The 20,699-nt window shown below is 37.0% G+C and overlaps 1 protein-coding gene across 4 annotated transcripts in view; it reads left to right on the plus strand.

Moving 5' to 3' along the window:
* ROBO2 (roundabout guidance receptor 2) overlaps positions 1-20,699 on the plus strand; it is a 1,014,282-nt gene that overhangs the window by 921,437 nt on the left and 72,146 nt on the right. For all 4 annotated transcript variants that reach the window (XM_064410930.1, XM_064410932.1, XM_064410928.1 and 1 more), the window contains 5 exons: positions 2,777-2,858; positions 3,547-3,712; positions 5,368-5,534; positions 9,351-9,472; positions 15,952-16,183. In XM_064410930.1, coding sequence (XP_064267000.1) covers positions 2,777-2,858; positions 3,547-3,712; positions 5,368-5,534; positions 9,351-9,472; positions 15,952-16,183 — 769 coding nt within the window. The remainder of the gene's footprint in view (positions 1-2,776; positions 2,859-3,546; positions 3,713-5,367; positions 5,535-9,350; positions 9,473-15,951; positions 16,184-20,699) is intronic.

Below are 20,699 nucleotides of genomic sequence, written 5' to 3' on the forward strand. Positions count from 1 at the left end.
AAGGAAAATATAATTGCTTGCAGGAGGAGAAGAAAACAGTACTAGTAGTGAGTGTGGTTCTGAAAGACATGAGGCTTTTATTGATCCTTAAGTGGCTCATTCATTAGTAACCAATTTTCCTTAAAGGCTCCAAAAGGCATTTTTTAGAAACTCCTCCATAGCAGTAATGTGCACTGTTTGTTTGACTCTGGTTTAAGAAAAAAAATTACACAGAAACATAAACACGTTTTTTCTCCTGTGCTTTGAAAAATTTAATTAAACATGGATATAAATGAGAAATGCTTAACTTTTCTCTCAGGTCTACATAAACAAGGACTAGCACCACTTCCTAAAGAAAAAAAGGGCCACGAAAATGTCCAAGTATGTTTACATCCCCACATTTAAAATAAATTAATAATTGCCACTCACATGTCCTCATGTCCTTCTGGCTGAGGGTAGATTTAGATTAGGTGTCAGGAAGAAATCTTCCCTGTAAGGGTGTTGAGGTGCTAGAATAGGTGTCCCAGAGAATTTGTGGATTCCCCATTCCTGTTCCAACCAAGGCCAGGTTGGACAGGACTTTGAGAATCCTGATTTAGTTGGTTGGAACTTTGATCATCCATGGCAGGGAGGTTGGAATGAGAGGATCTTTAAGATCTCTTCCAACACAAACCATTCTCTGATCTTTTTCTGCTGTTTCTGTTACAGCTCAGTCAAGTGGTTCATGAACAGTCACACTGGCCACAGTCGTAACATGAACATAGAGATTTTTCTGATCAGCCAATCTCTCACTTGTCCTGAGGAAGACAACTAAAAACTCATATATGTCATTCATTCAATACCCCTTCAGACTAGCACTGATGGAAAACTCCCTCCTGCTGTAGAAATGTGCCATACCAGGATTAGACACCTGCATTAACTGAGGAACAAAACTTATTTTAGTTAATAGTAAAGATTTTTTTATTCACCTCCTCTGTTCTTTTTTTTTTTTCCATAGCACAAAAATGTATAAATAATTGAATTACCAATACACTAAATCTGTATCTAATCCACCCACAACCTGGAAGTTAGATAATTTGCCATAGCTTGCCAGAAGCAGTGTACTTCCAGCTTGCTTTCTATGTTGTTTGCCTTCTGCAAGTTACTCTGTTGTGTACACCACATACCTCATTGAGTGCACCATCTGTCACAGTAGTACACAAATGAGGTTGAGAACCATAGCCTTGAGAAATATTCCCCATTATCATGTAACGAAGAATTATTTATTTAATAAAATCTCAGAGGAAGCAAAATAAAACACTGCTTTGGAATGCTATAAGACTCTCTCCTCTGGAAAATCTCTTCTTTCAAGGGTCTTTCTCATTTAGTAGCAGTGCTGCTGTATTTTGAGACTTTGAGCCTTTGTCAGGGGGCTTTTCATTATTATTTGTATTTCACACAAATAACCATCTCCTGAAATGCAAGTTATGCTCATTCAGAAAATTGAGCTGGCATTAATGAGTTGCTTCCTTGCATAAGAATGGGACACTGCATTCTCAGTGTATCTGAAGAAAAGTAGCAACAAAATTCGTGCATGACAAAGCTAAAAATCTATTAAAGTATATATCTACAAGTAATCTAAAGAACGTCTTGGTTTTTTGCCTTGACATTCTTTTTGAAGAGTTACGTATAAGGACATATGCTACAGTGACAATCTGCATTTAACAGAAAACTCATTACAATTCCTTAAAGCCCAATAAAGCTTCTTGAATGCAGTTCTCTTTCCACCAAGTCATGTGATGGCGAATAAAATTCTTCTTAATCACTTGAGTCAGCGCACTCCCTTTTTTCTTCCATCTCCATATTACCATGCTTTAAGGATTATGGAAGGAGAGCTCCTTCATATATTTTGTGCTTTGTTAACTTACCATTTTCCATCCATCCCTGTAGTCTTCACTTGTTCCTGACTCAGAAACCCTTATTTTAAAAAATTTAAACAGGAAATAGGAAAACCCTTGGCAAATTTGCTAGTCAAACTGTTTATACAGCGATGAGATTAATATTGGCAACCTAATTCAAAGCAGTTTCTCCAAATATATCTAAAATATTTGAACTGACAAGGTAATCACAATAATTTTATACAAATGCAATTTTCTTTTGCTACCAAAGGGCCTTTCAAGCCTGAAATAAAATCCCATGTGAGATGGAAGAAAGGTAAGCATGGTGTAGGATCTAATTTGGTGCTTCTGTTTGGAAATTGACTATCTATGTAGAGAGAGCCACTGTTAACAGAGAACTGTTAAGTTTTAGCACTGTTTGTATGTGGGGTGTAGAGAAATTACTTCATCTGTCCTAAGAGTCTAAGGTGATGTAACATCCTTCCTGGCACTGGAAACTGGACCTATGGGTCATCCTGGGATAATAAATGCTGAGATTTTACCCTCTAAGAGGTTAATTGTTGTTATATTGTATATATATGTTGCCTGATTTCACCTGCATTTTTTGTAACCAATGCAAACACTCATACTCTCAGTGCTCTGTTCTGGAGCATTTACAGTAGTGTATTGGCAGCACTGGTACCATTAACAATATGAAAATCAGAATTAGTAAAGTATTAGAAGCAAATAATCTTATTATAGTTCTCTAAATGCAAGCCACCATTAAATGATTGCTTGAAAATATCTGGTGCCTTCTAGTCTGGCGCAAAATGTAGGCTAAGTCCTTCTTAGCAAGGAGCATTTAGAAAAAGAAAATAAGAGTAAACTCAGCTGATTATAAAAGGTTGTTAAAGCTGCCCTTATGCCCTTTTCATGTCCAGCTCTCTGACACTGGGACTTACACTTGCGTTGCTACAAGTTCCAGTGGGGAGACGTCCTGGAGTGCTGTGCTGGAGGTGACAGGTAAGCAGTGCCCAGGGATGTGCTCCACTTGGCACATGAGGAACGTGTAGACCATATGACAGCAGTCTGAGTCAAATTATTCTAGAAGTTCTGGGCTTGACATGGAGAAGTTTTGGATGAGAAGTTTTGGATGAGAAGGCTGTGTTCCTTCACACATCTTGCATTTTGTTGCTGTTGTCTTGTAATGCCCGTTGACATCACATCATATCTGTGTCCAGTGACTGCAGTATGCTTTAATTCTTCTAACAGGAGCATAAATAAAATGTGGATTTATCCAGTAATTGGCTCGGGCAAGAAAAATCCAAAGTGCTCTCTGTGAGTACTGCAGCTGATTTGAATACAGGAAATTTCTCAGCAACTAAGTTTTTGGTACTTCACATACATTTCAGCAAGCTGGCCTTTTTTGTTATTCTTTTCTTTCTTTTCTTTTTATATATATATATATATATTTATATATAAACTTTTGAGTTTTGCATTTCTTTTCTTCATTATGTACTTAAAGTATGACAGCCCTTCATCCAAAAACATGTGGTAGTAATGCAGTTGTTGATTTAGTTCTTTATAGATTAAGAACATCCGTTATGCTGATTTTGCAGATGTTTGCCATGTTTTTCATTTTAATCTTATGCTTTGATCAAATTATGTAACCATGGATAAAAAGTAATCGTTTTGTATTTGCCCTTCACAGAATCCGGTGGAGCAACAGTCAGTAAAAATTATGATATAAATGACCTCCCTGGGCCACCATCCAAACCTCAGGTCACTGATGTTACTAAGAACAGTGTCACCCTGTCCTGGCAGCCAGGGACCCCTGGAAGCCTACCAGCTAGTGCTTATATCATTGAGGCTTTTAGGTATGTTAATTATACCACTTTTAAGCTCCTTTCTTTCTAATTTTGCTTAAACCCTCGTACCAGGGTTTTGTGGTGTTCTTTTGGACTCTAAACATATCATTAGAAGCTCATTAAATGACTCATTGCCATAGAAGACATTGATTCATATTCTTTACATTGATTTTTTTGTAATTTATCACTTTTTTCTAAGTGATTAACTGGGTATCTAACTATTTCTTCAGGTCAACAGGAATGTAATAGAACAATGCAGTAATTATTTGTCACTTTTCCTTTAACACTGATGATAAGTGAGAGTCTCCTGTGGGAATGCTGCAGGTTCTTGGCTATTGTAGTAGAGATAATATGGAAACAAATGGGTAATCTTGAAGCCTCTCTGCAAACTTTAATTCCTGCTCTTATTAAAACAGTACCTATTAAAGAGTCAAAGTGCTTTAAATTTCTATTTTTAGTGTTTTAGATAGATGAAAACTTCTAACTGAAAAGACCAGTATTGATAATGGAGGATTTTATCCTGCAGCCTGAGGCTTTAAAGAATCCAGGTGCTCCCCTGCACACAGCAGCAGTTACTGTTTGTACTGTGTGGTACAAAAGAACTCCTGGGCTCCAATTCAGCAAGTTTGTTTGGGCACAGGCCATACTCTGACATGTATCTCTAGAACACATTTCAGCTTAAAAATCTGCACCTTCTTAAATGTGTTCCTTAATCCAGATATTACAAAAATGACAAATGCTTTAATTCATCTCTAAGTTAAAATTCATGCAAGAATTTTTCATAGTCATATGCATGCAAATTTTAGCTCAAATGTTATGTATGTAAGGAGCATTACAATATTTGCAGTATGTTGGGTTGGTTTGGTTCTAGAACTTACTCTTTATGCATTGTATGGGTGAAGTGAATCAAGCAACATAAACCTTGTAGCTTTCCATTTCCTTTTTCCTTTTAATATATTCAAAGATCTTTTTTTAATCAATGCTGTACAACAAAGCATAGTAAAATAAAATTTTCTCTTTAAACTTTTCTGATCTTTCACCCTGGATAAGCTTTAATGGCATCCCATCAATAACTTTTAAAAAAGCCAGACATTTTCATTAAAAGTTGTTTTAACAATCACATTTGAAATCTTTTCATATGGTGGATTGTAATCTAATTATAATAATGTTGAATGGAAAATGTAGTGGCAGAAAAAATATTCATATAATTTCCTCCATTTCAGAGAATGTTTTCAAATTTCTTTTTCAACTTCTAGAGTGAATTTAGTTCAAGAACACTTTTCTTTCAATGACAGTTTATTGACATCATTTACTTAGCAATATAGAAAATTATTATTTCAAGAGAACTTTCCTTTTTAAGCCTTTTGTTCAAGAGTAGCCTGTTTATCATTCAAATTTACTTTACAGCTTTCTACCTTTTCCTTTTGCAGGAAGAGAAATAGCAAAAATTTTTACTTTTATTGCAAAGAGAAATACTTTTGACAGCTGCATTATGATTTTTAGCCCATCTTGATGAGCTAACTGAAAAAAAAAAATTAATTTCACCTCGCTTTTATTACTTTTTTCTGCACTTAGAGTCGATCCAGGGTTACAAGACTGTTTCTTTCACATTTTTGTTTCTCTCTGGTATTAGTTTATAATCTTCCACACTGTTCTTGTTGCAGTCAGTCTGTTAGCAACAGCTGGCAAACAGTGGCCAACCACGTGAAGAGCACGCTGTACACCGTGCGAGGCCTGCGCCCCAACACCATCTACCTGTTCATGGTCAGAGCCATCAACCCACAGGGCCTGAGCGACCCCAGCCCCATGTCAGACCCTGTCCGAACCCAAGGTAAGGGGCAGTTCCAAGTTTCATGTGCTTGTTAGCTAAAATAGAGAGAGGGAACTGTGGGTTTGCTGATAGGTCAGTCTGGCTGTTTGGCTTCAGCACACTCACTGAAGGAATCATGATTTAAGCTTCACCAGTAAAGATGAGAGTAGTCCAATGTTTGCTACATCAGTCAGTCTTAGGAGAGAAATCCTTAATCCTTTGTACAGTGTAGATCTTTTGGTTTGCAGTTCCCTTAGACTCGATTTGCCTCTGGTTACTATTGAAAGCAATGTGAGTTACCCAAGCTTTTCTGACCAGCGCTCTGAATGCCCTCCTCTCCTCAGTATCTCCTCTCCATGTCCTTTCTTCCTCTCCATTAGCAGGCATATACTGTGATAATCAGTGTTTATAACAGGCAAGACACTGTGCTTAGAATTATGTTTAATCAAAAGAAATGCACAACACGTGTTGATTAATCTGAGCCAATATTTAGTCAGAACGTTCATGTAAATAAAGGCGTCTGCATGCTAAGAGTATATAGAAGTTACTCTGAGAAAGGTATGTGCCTTCTGTTTATATACCTATATTTCTGAATTGTTTGTATTAGTCCATTGCATAAACCAAGAGAGAAGGCTGAAGTGAAATTGCTCATTTGTAGAGTAGTGATGGGATTGGTAGCTGTGATCCTCCATTGCTACTGAATCAGCTACTGAAGTCTGTTCACTTTGCATCAAGCTCTAACTGAATATAGCTGCCACAAACAGATTTCCCATCACAGCATGGATTTTTTTTTTTGGTTTTGACATTTTGACAAGACATAGCTTGGATACTTAATTCAAGAGTGTAGTTCCGTGTTAAACGTGTTGTAGTACAGAAATTTGTAATTCTTTGGAATAATAATTTTTCAAATCCAAAGTAATAGTTCCTGTCACAGTTAATTTGAAATTAAATTTTCTGTCTCTGTTTATTGTTATTCAGAGACTTCTGTCTCTGAAAATATGAAGGTGCCCATGGAGAGCACATTCTGAGTCAGTCTCCAGAATATGTATTGTAAGTTGTTTGGGTCCTTTGCTGGATGGAAAGAGATAAGAAAAAGTAGAGTGGTATTTCTTTATCCCATAACCATCCAGCCTCCCTTATCCCAGCCTAGTCTTGAATACATCTGTTCTGAATAGTTATACCCTCAAAATAGTAATTATGGCTGGAAAAGGAAAAACAGAGCTGCCTTTTCAAAAGCTGGAGGAGTGAGTTGTGCAAGGATTTCATGGCCTGACTATCCATGGAGTATCACAAGTTTCCTTCTTTCTTATTTTCCCATTATTATAGGGTGACTCATGCTTTTTATTGCAACAGTCTTTTAGTCTGCATAACTTATCACCTAGCTAAAAAAAAAACAACAACTTTGTTTGGCATTTGAGTGTCAAGTATAGACTTTTTATCTGACATACTGACAAGCAATTTGATTTCAGTAAAAACATGTCTTTTAATTAGCTACAGCATGTGTTGCAGCTTCCATTTCCAGAAGCTGTTTAGCAGTCAAGCACAGTGAGACATGTACAGGATTTATAGCTTCTTTGCAAGCCTGCAGTTTAATAGAATTAAATCATAAAATCAATTGAAAATTAACATAATGTTTTGATGTGATTTCTAATTACGCCTGAATTCAATTCAGGCTCACAGAAGAAGCTGACACACGGTGGAAAGCCTATTCAGAGTGGCCATGGAAAAATAACAAAGCAGCTATAGCAGTTCTATAAAATAATAATTTGCGACAGGTGTCCATGGTAGCTTTCATAGCTGAACATTTAATGTTCTGGTATTCAGTACAGCAAGTACAAGTAATAGAATTCAATGTAAATTTTCACCAGTGAACTGCAAGTAGATAATCAGGTCCTTTCAAAAGGTTTGTCTTATATGACTTACGTGAAATAAGGACAGAGAAATCAGTAACTACTCTAATGAAAGTGTTGATTTCTTGTTGGATTATTAATAGATGAAAACATATTCTAAAAAAACTCTTCCAAAAACCTATATATATTCCTCTCCCTGAAATCAAAATAATAATAAATAGTAATATATTACTGAAATCTGATAAAAGAGGTGTTAGAGAAAATATCTAACCAATTTAATTTTGATCAGGATGTAGCTTCTTTCACCAGTTTTGCTTGAGTCATGATTCTATTATTCCAATACTTAATTGTACCCTTAGAGATAGATCACCTGCTTTTCCACCAGGAGCCTCCTAGACATGTGAAAATGACATTACACTGGGAGCATCACATATGTTTTCAAGTGTACATACCAGAAAACTGAATTCCACATGTACATCTTGGCATTCACTTCTCACTCTTATTAGTCCCTGTTATTCTGTTACTTCTGGACATATTTGCCATGAAAATTATGAAATGCTGTTCATACAAAATAGTTTGTGGAAATGTCTTTTCCTCTGAGGGAATACATAGGTACTTTTTTGGCTGTATACCACAGAATAATTTAACCTAAAATGTAGCCATGGATAACTGTAGGTTTATTGTAGCAACAATCATAGCCTTTTGTGGATAGAAGCATAAATGATCATCCTCTAGGCCAGTCTGAGTTGCAGTTTTATTTTATAATGTCTCTGATTCTTGGCTGCTTCAAATAAACATAATTTGATAGACAACCACCTTCACTGACACTCATATTTGGATTATATTCCCTTTGGAGATCCATGGAGCCATTTTAATTTGGATATCAATAGAAGCCTGTGGCAATATTGTTTATTGGTTGCTTAGAACCCATAACTCCAGAATTAGGAATGTGAATTATTGATCATCAAAACCTACTTACTTTCAAGACCTGGAGATCCATGACTACAGTTGTTATATTTAAAGGTTTTGTTTTTAAGACAACTATTATTTCTTTTAAATAGCCTTTAGGAAAAAAAAAAAGAAATCACAAGATGCCTATTCCCATACCTAAGTCCATCAGAAAGGGAAAAAACTCTTTTGTATGTATCTATTTCACAAGGACATGATGTTGATCAAAAAAATTAGGAACTGTCTTTGACTATTGAATCCTGAGGGAAAACCAAGCAGGATTCAGAAATGCCTAGACAGGCATGACCATAATTTATCAGTCCTTTTTTGAATATCTCTATAATAAATTTTTGACTAGAAGAAACAATTCCCCCACACACTTTGAAGGGCACATAATCTTGAAAAGAATTTTTGTGGTATATTATTTTTGATGGCCTTTTACTAGATGAGAATCAGTTTGGCTTCCTAAATTAAATAATTTTTTTTTATGTTTGCACTAGATTTCATTAGCTATGTCTGTTAAGGGAAAATTTGCTTTGCAGGGGAAAATGCTATTTTTAGTATTAGGTTTCTTGTGTGCATGGCATGTGGGGAGAGGAAGCTTAGTGAAAGTTTGGAAACATATAATGACTTAATGTCATGTGTGCTCTAGCAAAATAAAAAAGCACTGTTCATTTTCTTCAATTATACTAACCAATTTGGTTCCAGACATCTGTGCAGCATTATTATTATCTGAGCACTTTGGAACTAGTGAACATTGCATCTCTCTCATCATTTACCCGAGCTGAGAAAACTTTGCCATCTAGTCAGAATACTCCTTTAATCATATTTATATTTCATTATTTCCTAAGTGGCTAGAGGTGGATGGTTTTTTTGCATTATTTGATATTTGTCTGGGTTTCAACCTTAGTGCTGTATTTTTAAAAGGTAGTGCTATAGACGATTTTCAAGTCAGGTCGTTAGGTTACTCAGTAAATTTCATTGATGCCATATACAGATCTTCTCATTAAAGTGATGCTTTCATATGTGTGCCTGGCAGATATCAGCCCCCCAGCACAAGGTGTGGATCACAGGCAAGTCCAGAAGGAGCTGGGAGATGTCATTGTCCGGCTGCACAATCCTGTTGTGCTGACACCCACGACAGTGCAAGTCACCTGGACGGTAAAGCTTCTGCTGTTGTTACCTTAACAGTACTTTCAGCCTGCCTATTTTGCCTGTTTATCCCTTCAGTGTTTTGCCACCCAGAAAAGATCCAGTTTTGACACCAATATGAGTGCTCTGACAATCTAACATACAGCAGTGTGTGTGTATATATGTGTGTATGTGTGTATATATATGGCAATGAAATAGTCATTTTCTCTTTCAAGTCAGGCAGGTTCAGTGTCTTCAGTCTTCTGCTTGAAACAAGTTAGCTGTCTGACAAGAAAAACATTATAAAAATGAGTGTGTTTGAAGGATAATTGATCTGTGGATTCATTACGCTGCATGTCAAGAAATAATCAAAGTTAAATATCAACAAGAAATTGCTGTGTGAAAAAGTACTGTCTGCTTCAAGTCATAGTGACCTCTGATAATACCCTATTATTTAGTGACCTGAAAATCAAAATTATCTTTCCTACAGAGGACTTGTAGTGAAGTCAGAAGCACATGGTGCTAGTGCCTGACACACTGTCTATCATTTGGTTTGCCAGCACAAGCCTTACCCACAATGAGTGAATATCCTTTCATTAGAGAAGACCAGAGTCTTTTGGGCAGTGTTTAACAACATTTCTATTTGAGGGGTCAAACTACTGGGTAGAATTTCTAATATAGTGTTTGGCTTTCAAATTGCTCTGTTTCCCTTCCTGAAGCTTGATGGAGAGGATTTGTAAGACTAGGAGAGCGTTCCCAGAGCACTGCACACCAGAAAAGAGTGCTCTGCTGTTGGGGCATCTGCCCAGAGGAAGAGCCACAAGTGGAAGAGTGAGATACGTGCCTTGCACATTACCAAAACAGTTGTATTCTATGGGATGAATTCTGCTAAGGGGGCATTCACAATGCTCAGGGGTTTTTTCTGCATGTCATATTGCTGAGAGCTTAATGTGTGCAGGGGGATTACACAAGAGGAGATAAGAAGTGTGGCGATAGATTATATATTATAAGGATTACTGTTGTTTTTGCACAACACAGCCATTATTATGGGGGCTTTGCACCATCCTTGTTCTGACAGATTTCAGTGGTCAGGGTACAGATCAGAGTAAATAGAGAAACCCACAATTTTTTCTTCTGTGGAAGATTAGAGTCACCACATTTTGCCATCAATGATCTCAACACGCAGCTTGGCTTTCTTAAAATGCTGCATGTTTCATCTACAATTCCTCCAGAACAGGCTGACTAACCTTTGTGGCAAACCCTTTTGCCCAAGCAGATGGATCAATAGTAGAAAATTTGGATGTTAGCAGAGAGTAATTGTAAACCTGGATCACATCCAGGTGGTGCTCCTTCAAGTCCTTTTTTGGGTGTGGCATCTGTCAGAAATACAGATTCATAGGCTGGCCCTTGCTTTAGCATATACCGCAAAAGGAAGCTCCAATATAAATAAAATTTGGTTTTGTACCATGTAACCATCATCATATTTTAATTATATACATATATGTATGTATGAATCTATATTTATGTGTATGCATTTGTGTGTGCGTGTGTGTGTGTGTGATATATATTCCGCTAAAAGAATTTCCTGTTGCCCCTACTGAACAATGAGTGAAGAAATGGTAAGGTAAAGATAAATTGTTGGAAATGCTATGGATACCAGCTTACTGGGAAGATCCCTCAAAGCAGTGACCCTGTGCCACCTGACAAGCACAGAGACCTCTGTAGAGGCATTTTGGAATTGCCCAGGGGAAGAAAGACACAAAGAAAGATCTCTGAAGCAGCTAATTAGAAACTACCCAGCAACCAGAACAAAAACAATTAATTAACTATAGTCTCTAGGAAAAAACCCCACTCTATCCAGAGAATAAAGTCCACACTATTAACATAAAATGGATAGATAGTGTAGCTATCATACAAAAGGACAGAAGTGCCACGAGAGTCATAAGACTCTTTGTGTTGGATTTGTGCAGTTCAGAGGGTGAATGCCAAGGAATGTCCTTGGTTACTGGCTTTCTGGCACCCTGACTCACATCAAATTAACACCACTTTCTCCTCTCCTTTATGAGATTGTTTTGCTTTTGCTTTCTCTTTATTTTTTTTTCAAATTTGAGTATAAATTTTTGGAAATAGTTCCCTGTGGCTGTGTTGCAATTTAAAAATATGCACATACATATACACACATATTTTGAAAAGAACATCAGGCTTACAATGTCAGTGTTAAAAAATAAGAAAAGGAATGTCAAAAGTTAAATTCTCATTGCCACTTAAATTTATTCCTCTTGTGTATAGATATTAAAATATAGCTGTAATTATCTGGTCACGTAGAGGATCTCTTCTTCATGGAGCTATTAAACATTTCTTTTTATCTTCTTTATTCTCTGTGTGGTGCCAGGTCTTATTAAATTCATACCATTGAAACCTTGCATTGAATAAAAATTATTATTTTGTCTCACATGCTTGCTTATCTGTCATGCTCTCAACCGTAACATTTGTGTGCTTCACAAATAATACTGAATTTAACATCACAATGATAAAAATGTGTCATTATCCTAACTTTACACATAGAGAGGTGAGGTGCAGAGATAGTTATTGCTGATGAGACTTGTGGAGGCAGGTATGCCCACTGTTATCAAATGGCTAATTTTAAGCCTTGAACATGATTTATTTTTACTTTTATTAAAACATTTCACATAGCAAGAGCATATTCTGTACTCCAAGAGCTTTTTTAGCTGACCTCAGCTATGGGTCAGAACTTGTAGCCTCAGTGGGCATTAAACTGAAAGTTTCATTAGTGACCAAATATGAAATGTTCCCCGGCATTATAAAGAAGCCCTGTGGCATAAGCAGGAATAAAAAAATCAGTTCTTCAACATGGCAAAAGAATTGCTGCTTTGAAATCCTTACTGCCTTCTCGGAGGCTACCAGGCAGAAGGATAATTTATTTACCACTGTTTTTTAAATTTGGTGTAGATTTTAAATGAATGTACTTCACTGGAAGCTTCAAGAGTCAAGTCCTTTAGATGGTCTTCCAGATTATCATCACCATTTGCCTTGTTCCTGTAGGATACTAAATGCTAGTGCAGTTTGAATTTCCAGAGACTCCTGTGAGTCTGTGCCAGGGAGAGTAGCACAGCCTGCAAGCTACTCTGCCCAGCTGGAGAATTGCTGTGGGTATTGCTGTGAGAGAGGAGGATTTCTTAGGGTATTTTGGAATAGAAATGTGCATGCTACAGAGCATATTTCAAAATGTATTTGGAGTGCAGATTAGCAGGTTTGCTTGAAAGGAGCTTATATCTGCAGCATAAGAAGCATTATGAGTTTCTTGCCATTGTTTTAACAACGTAAGAGCTATTGAACCTGTCTGGTGTTCAGCTGTGGCATGTGCAGGGAAAATGACCTTCCTGTTCTGCAGAAATGGTTTTGTAGATGCCTCCTGCACCTACAGGACTCATAAAAGGGGGTGAGAATGAGCACACAGGACCAATTCTGCTTGTAGATCACGTTAGGTCAGTGTTCAGCACCACCTGCCCAGACTCTGTCCTCTCCCGCCTTTCAAAGGAGCATCTGCGTGTTCTGCCCTGTCCTTTGAGGGAGCAAGTGTGTCTTGATATCAGCAACTGTTGCAGATCTTTTGAGTTGATATCACCCACTAGAAATATTCTCTGCTCCCAGTACTCAACACAGAGAATTCCTGCAATTACTGAAATGATGCTGAGTAATTTGTGTAAGGAAGTGGCAACCATTTACATTCTTTATCCTTTCATCAAGCCAGAGTGCATGTTTCTGCAGCTCTGCCTGTGTGTGAATGTGTGCCAAACTTGGAGTTGCATAGCTGAATTAATGTCTTTAATCATATAAGGATATTTTTAGTAGTGTGCTCGTGGCATGACACATCATTACCACAGAAATGGAGAAAATTGTGAAGTCACTGTCACTTTGTATTATATATGACTGTGTAACTGTAGATAAACATACACTTATGTATGCACGTGTGTGTATGCATATGTGAAATATACCTGTCCTACCTCTTACAAATATTTATGGTTAATCTATGTAATTATCAAGAGAAATTTTTATTAATTTGAAAACTCTGAACAAAATTTTAAAATCCACCTTTCTCAGTAAGTAAAGTGCCCTCTAAGTAGTTTCCCCACATTTTGACCCTACAGAAGGCCCTGTTCACACAGACTAGCTTTAATTGGGTATGAGAGAGCTTTGTATCCTCTCCTTGATACTGAACACGACTGGATGTTTATAGAAAACATTAAAAATGTATAATATTTTCTTTTGTCAGTACCCTCCCAGACTCTGAACGATGAAATCACTGTCAATAATCTGTTATTTGGGCAGATCACTCTGCCCTCCTGTAATCAAGTTATTAATTGAAAGTTCTGTGACATTCAAGCAAGCCCCAAATCAAACTAGTTTATAGCACCCATAAATGTGACAGCCTTGTGGTACCACTGCATTCTGCTTTCATATTCCTTCTATTGTTTAGTCTTGCAATTTAAGATCTTAGAGGTCTGGGAGGAAAAGATGTGTATGGACAGTTTGTCTGGAAGTAGGTACCAAAATATGAGGAACTGAAAATTTATATTCTTTAGCTACTATCTTCTCAGGGAGTTGGGGGGTGAGTTTCTGTTTGTGCCATGCTGTACTAAACACTTTCCATACTGTGTTGTAACAACACAATGCTACTGTTCAATGAAGTCAGTTCTGAATTTTCAGTTTTCTCCACTAGGCAGCAGTCAGTAGAGCTTAAAAATAGAGCAAAGACAAAATGGAAAGTTTCTAACAAAGTTATGGCATCTTTCAGTGTAGCTTCTAACTAAGAAGTAAAGCAAGAATCAAACTCAGTGTTTGATTATTAAACATCATAAGCTTATATTGTAATTTAGGTTAAAAATCTCTATTGCAAAGTGGATAAAAGCATTATTTTTGCTGAATTTTGTACTAAATGTGAGGTTCATAAAGTCTTTATATCCATAAAACATTTAGTTAATCAAAGTCAAACATGGATAAAAACAGTTTACTCTGATTTACAGACTCCCTTCATCTGGAAACAGCTGCTTAATGTTCTTCTTAAAAACACAGCTTGATTCTTTCGGTATTAACAAGCTATTATTGTGAGTTATATCCCTCTTTCAGTGCATAAATTCACTTAAAGTGAATGCAGAGAAGTTTATAAAATGCAAGCTTAATGTTGTTGTAACATATGTTGCAAGGTTTTTAACAGTGACAGTTTTGATGAAAGACATTTCTGCCTTGCTTTCATAAATAAAGCTTTCTTCTTGCTTGCCTTGCTTTTTAATGTCTAAGAATCTGTGTCCCCTCTGAATGCCTCAATAAACTGTAACAAGATTATAGGAGGAGCGAAATAGAGCGTGGTTTGTGTTGTCAGCCTTAAATTCATTTATTCTTAAGTCAAACAAATGTTTCTCTAATTCTGGAATATCTTTGAGCATGCAAATTGACAAGAACATAAGAAATATCCTACTTGTTGAGTCTAAGTTATAACACAGAATTACCAAACAGCCTGCTGTATGATCTTGCTATTTGTAATGCACTTTCTTTGCTCTTTATTTGGCAGCTACAGAAGCAGTTTTGTTTGGTTTACTTTTAGCAATGAAATTGGTTGGGTTTTTTTGGGGTTTTTTTTGGGTTTTTTTGGAAGATAAATAGAGGCATGCAACCTCTCCAAGATAAAACACATACAAAGCTTTTCTTCAAATAAAAATCCTGTTTATAGGATAAAATTGTTAAACTTCCACGGTCCAATCTTGAATTCTGCTTGCCTAGCAACAAATAAAATATAAACCAAAACCAACATTCCATCTCCATCTGATGGCCTGAGAGCGTCACAACCCCAGGATGCAAAGGGGCTGCTCAGACTGTGAACACAAGAAACAGCACATGTCTTTGGAAGTTGTTTTCTCTGCATCTGTCTTATGTTTATTTTAATTTGCTGTGCATTTCATGAGCTGTGAGCCAAGTAATGGACTAATTGTAAGCATGTAGGGTATCTTCAAAGACTTGTCCTTTTCTGAAAGAATTTGTTTTTCTTTTCTTCTCCTATTTCAGCACATCAGTAGCCAAGATGTGCTTAGTAAGTTTACATGCAGCAAGCCTTATGCCAAAGTTTTCTTTTCATGATTTATTGCAGGGGTGGGGGCCTTGTTTTATGATTTAAGGTGGTATTTGTCATGATATATAGAGCTGGAGAAAGCAAAGCAGAAAGAAATATTCTATAACCAGTAATGTGAGACAAACACTCTTTGTAGACAATTAATCAACAGTGACTTGCAAGAAGGTAGTTCGATTAATAAAGTCAGCATCATAATTGTGAATTTTCTCTTTTTGATGAGGGTAGAACTATTCTAGGCAACTGGCTTGTTTTCTTTTTACACAGTGGCTTGTTGGGATTTTTGGGGTTTCGTTTGTGGGGTTGATGGGGTTTTGTTTGTTTACTGTAATATGTTTATTGATGTATTATTTACTGTCATTGCTAGGTGGACCGCCAGTCCCAGTTTATCCAGGGCTACCGAGTCCTGTACCGCCAGACCTCGGGCCTGCCTGCCCCAGCCGTGTGGCAGAACCTGGAGGTCAAGGTCCCCACCGAGCGCAGCGCCGTCCTCGTCAGCCTGAGAAAGGGGGTCACCTATGAAATTAAGGTTCGCCCTTATTTCAATGAGTTCCAGGGGATGGACAGTGAATCCAAGTCTGCTCGTACCACAGAGGAAGGTTGGTAAAAGGGGCACAAAAGCAACGAGCTTTCATAGCTGACACTGGAGGTTATTCTGTGCATGCGTGTGTTCATCTCTGTTTCCTCCGCGTGATTTCTGCTTGTAACACACTGAGGTGACGCTAAAATTTGATATTATATTCAGCTTTGTGCTGTAAATATCCCCTGAGAAAGTACTGCACTGCTTTATATTCTTCTAGCTGCTATATCCTTCTAAGGTACAGGTGGATTTTGGTCTTCCAAAAAGTGCACACTGCAGCCCTTCTTTTGTAACTACTGCTGTTGCAATAAAAGACTTTGGTCTGCACTTTGAAAATAAAATAAATGCAAGCTCTCACAGATGAGTGTTTAATACTAAGCACATCTTTCTGAATGGGTAATAATGTAGATGAACAGTTGGCTGGGAAATGAGGAGTAGTGAAGGACATATATTTAAGTAGTCTGGAGAAACTCCAGTCTCAAAGGCACAGCACTTCAGAGTTTCTGTTAGCAGAGTGTTCATGAAATTGCCCTGTTCAGTACTGCAGAGGATTCCCCTGAGCACCTTTGAAGCCTCTCTGAAACAGTCAGGATTCAGACAGAGTGAACAGTTTATACTTCTGAAATGCTCAAGCTTCTATATCTATAGCATATTGCCTTGTATATAGTTGTGCTAAAGCATGTGCACTCCAGGGCTGCTGGGTTTCTTTTGAAAAGTAAAGACAATGGGGTGAGATGTAAGTCATTTTAACCATTTGCTGTTAGAAAACTACCTTTCTACCTATGTAATGCAGTCTTTGCCTGGAGAATCTCTCCTGTAAAAGTAGGATGGTCCTAACAGTGAGGATTCATCTTCTCTCTGTGTTACTGATTTTTTATGTTTTTAATTTTTTTAAAGCAAGAGAAAGAAATACTGGTGAAGTTTTAAGATGTTCATATGGTTTCAATGGGTTTTGAGTGCACTCTTTCTTTCCTACTGAAAGTGCATCTTAATCATTTACAGTAGTCTCCTGAGGTTTAATTTAGTGCTGATTGCCAAGTACTCTTTAATTCTAGACTTGCTTGTTACTCACTTTTCTCTTTGATTTGTTATGATTATTACCCAACATGTAAGTAAAACTGAAGATAGCTTGGCTGCACTTTATGGATGAGGAAATTCAGGGTCCTGCAACATGTAGAAGAGTGTGCAGGGAGGCAGTTTTCAAGTCTGATTGGAATTTGGGATTTTTTGGTCCCCAGTTCTTTGTTCAAACTACAAAGCCTATATCAGTTGGTGAAGAATATGTTTACAGCACTCTGAGCAAAGTTTCTTGTAATAAAAAAGAAAATTTAAAAAATATTTCTACAGATTAATTTTCTTTTCTGCGGTTAGAATGTGGGATTTTGTCCTCTCACTAGCAGATTTTCCTCTTGTCCAATTTCAATTGATTTTCAGTATTTATTTAGTTTATCTAACTGTTTCTTGCTAAAGGTAAATTAAGAACTACTGAAAAAGAAAGAAGGTCTTATACCCCCTGTTTAGTTCTATAAAATACTTGAGGAATGACATTCTCTTTAATAAACCTTAGCTCCCAGCAGAGCCTGTCAGGTAATTTCCTACCTTAAAGGACACTTTGTTCATATGGAATAGCTTTCCATATAGTGAAGATGTAAAAAAAATATTCCTGCCTGCAGATATGTATAACTCACAGCCTAGGATCTGCTTTGTAGATTAATATAACCTTCAAGGAGTCTGTTTACAAGTATCTCCTCTCAAAAAGCATCAGCATAGGACCCATAATATTATCACCAGAAGAATGTCAGCTCTTGTAAAAAAATTCTTCCTCTTCCTTGGGTGATAAAATTAGTTACTTCCATGAGAAAATTAAGACATTCAGTAGATCCAGTTTTACTGATATTTCCTTTAGTTCCTCATATTATCTTTGTAATTATATTGGTGTTCATGTATTTCAAAAATAGTATCAACTGAATGTTTAATGATGGTGGTTTGCTCCCCTTCCACAGAAGAAAGATGGCAGTCTATTTAAGGTGCTGTGTTGCCTGTGATTCCATTTCAAAAATGAGCTTTTTTTAGACTTGACTTTTAAAAAATGTCACCTATACTATTTTTAGAAAATAATTTGTAAAAGTGATATAAGTGTTGGAAGTTTTTTTGCAACATCAAAGCAAATATCCCTGGTAAAGGCAAAGTACGACCGAAAGGTAGTGGCAACGTTCTGCTGGATTGGATTTTACATTCAATATTACTTCTGAGGCCTACCTCTAAAAATCAATTTTGCTGCAGATAGACTTTTCCTCTAGATCAGACATTTGTCACAGTTCAGAATCCATCCATCTCCTGCCTCTTTGGCCTTGTGAAAGTAACAAATGGAATTCTGTTTGGCTGCGTCTGGAAAAGATGAGCAGCGATTTGGGTTCTTTCATATCTGTAAGAAGAAGCTGAGCACTGGAATAATTGACCTGTCAAGAAGCAGGCAAGGTGTTCTCCACCAGGCAGCAGCAAGGGAAATGAGAAAACGGTTTTAAAAATGTTATTTTTCAATGTGATCTGTTTAATAACTGCAGCAGTGTCAGACGAGTGGCTTAATTTATATCACGGTGCCAGCTTACAGAGTGATATTATCAGAGAGAGGACGCTGAACTGGTACATTCAAACATGTGTACACATATACAATGGGAGCTAAATCAAAGATTTTATTTTATAATTTTCACAATTTCTTTCATACTTTCTCTAGAGACAGATGATTTTTTTTTTTTCTCAGTTGCATCCACTGTTAAATCTCCTTTGGAATAACATTATGGAGTAGTACTTGTCCTGCATCTTGTTTGTCACCACAAAAATATGACAGGAATGGAAGTCTCCTTAGCTTTTATCAGCTGCTCTCTGTCAATTTCTGCTCACCTTAATACAGCTCTTAAAATGATATTTCCACAGTTGCGTTCATTAGCTGCAATTTTAATTTTGCTTCAAATTTATCCTATGTCCTCAAAAAACCTCAAAAACACCAACACACCCTGGTAGAATATTAACTAGAATGTTCATGCAATTTAAATGCAAAAACAAATTAATACAGTATTTTTTTTTTAATTTTAGAGTATGCTATTCATTTTGCATTTCTTTTGCATTCACACTCTCCTTTCCCCCCAGGTATGCTTATATAAGACGTGATATTTCTGAATTCCCTTTTTGTTTCAGTAAGGAAGGTAAATATGCTTGAGCAAGTTGTTCCATTGTACTTAAAACCAAAAAGAGTTATGCAGTGTTAAGCTTTGCCATTTTTATGATTATTATTTTCACATAAAATATTCTAATTAATATCACACACATACATTTATTTACAGTTTTATTGTTATTGAATAACTTGAAGACTTTTTAAATGCTAATTTTTTACTGTGTAGCAAATTATTTCACTTGCGATAAAGTACACAATGCAACTATTTATTTCACCAATTTTATGCTTTGCACGATTGCAAGGAGTAGCCCAAGGCCACCTTTCCATGCTTCACTCGAGCTGGCTAAGAGTCAAATTGTCCACAATTCAGCTCCATTTCTCCCCTCCAGTTCCCTGTTTCTCTGTGCCAGGCAAGGTCACAAGGACGCTACCAAGCATTATTAGCTTTGCAGCTGAACCAGCATCTGAAAATGTAGCTGTCGAAATGTGAAGCCTCCCAGGACTGTGATATGTGTTTCATTTTTCATCTAAAATATTTTTATTTCTACTGTAATCCTGTATGGTCCCTTGTCCTCACCTCTGATACCCCAGTTTGAAGTTGTGTGATTCTTGCAGCAGAGCACTCCAATTTTTCAGGGTTATCAGGGTAAAGATTTGAGCTCAGCTCCATGAGCCTGTGCCAGGTCAAGTGCTGAGGAGCTTCCAACATGGGAACTCAGCCAGCCTCAAAGAAGCTGTGGAGAACAACAGAAATATCTGAATTGACTCAAGAGGCTTGAACACTTCTGATATCTGTAGCTGTGCTTATTTATATTAAACCTGTCAGACTTTGATACCAAGATGCCAGGGGCTCTTGGCTTTTCTGGGAAGCATGGTCCAAGGATGGGTATGGATATCTGTTAAAGCCTAGAGTTCTGTTACCATAAAGTTTAGCAGTGAAGAAGTCACTCTGGCCAGGGGGCTGGAGTCGGGGAGCCTTGACACATGATGTGAGATGGCCCAAACCATGTTGTTATCTAGGTTTGAAGCTGGGGCAGGAGAGTGATAAATATTTTAGGTTCTGTTATGATGTCTACCATAAGTTTTCAAAATCAGCTTTCATATTTCATATGAAATGTTTAAATATCAGATTAAAAGCAATGAAAAATATATGGAAGACAAATTCCACAAGTCTTTATTCAAGACAAAGACCTCCCTAGAACAGAAGGTGTCTAAGCCACAGCCTCCTGTGGACTGGGAAATTGTCCTGGAAGAGGTGTCATTCCATGCTTGCTTTATTAGTTCACACTTTTCTGCCCTCTTTCTATTAGTTTTGTTGAAGACTGGGTAGACAGACTGGGAGAGATGGAATAAATGAATTCTA

The sequence above is a fragment of the Passer domesticus genome, chromosome 2 (assembly GCF_036417665.1).
Source record: "Passer domesticus isolate bPasDom1 chromosome 2, bPasDom1.hap1, whole genome shotgun sequence".
NCBI lineage: Eukaryota > Metazoa > Chordata > Aves > Passeriformes > Passeridae > Passer > Passer domesticus.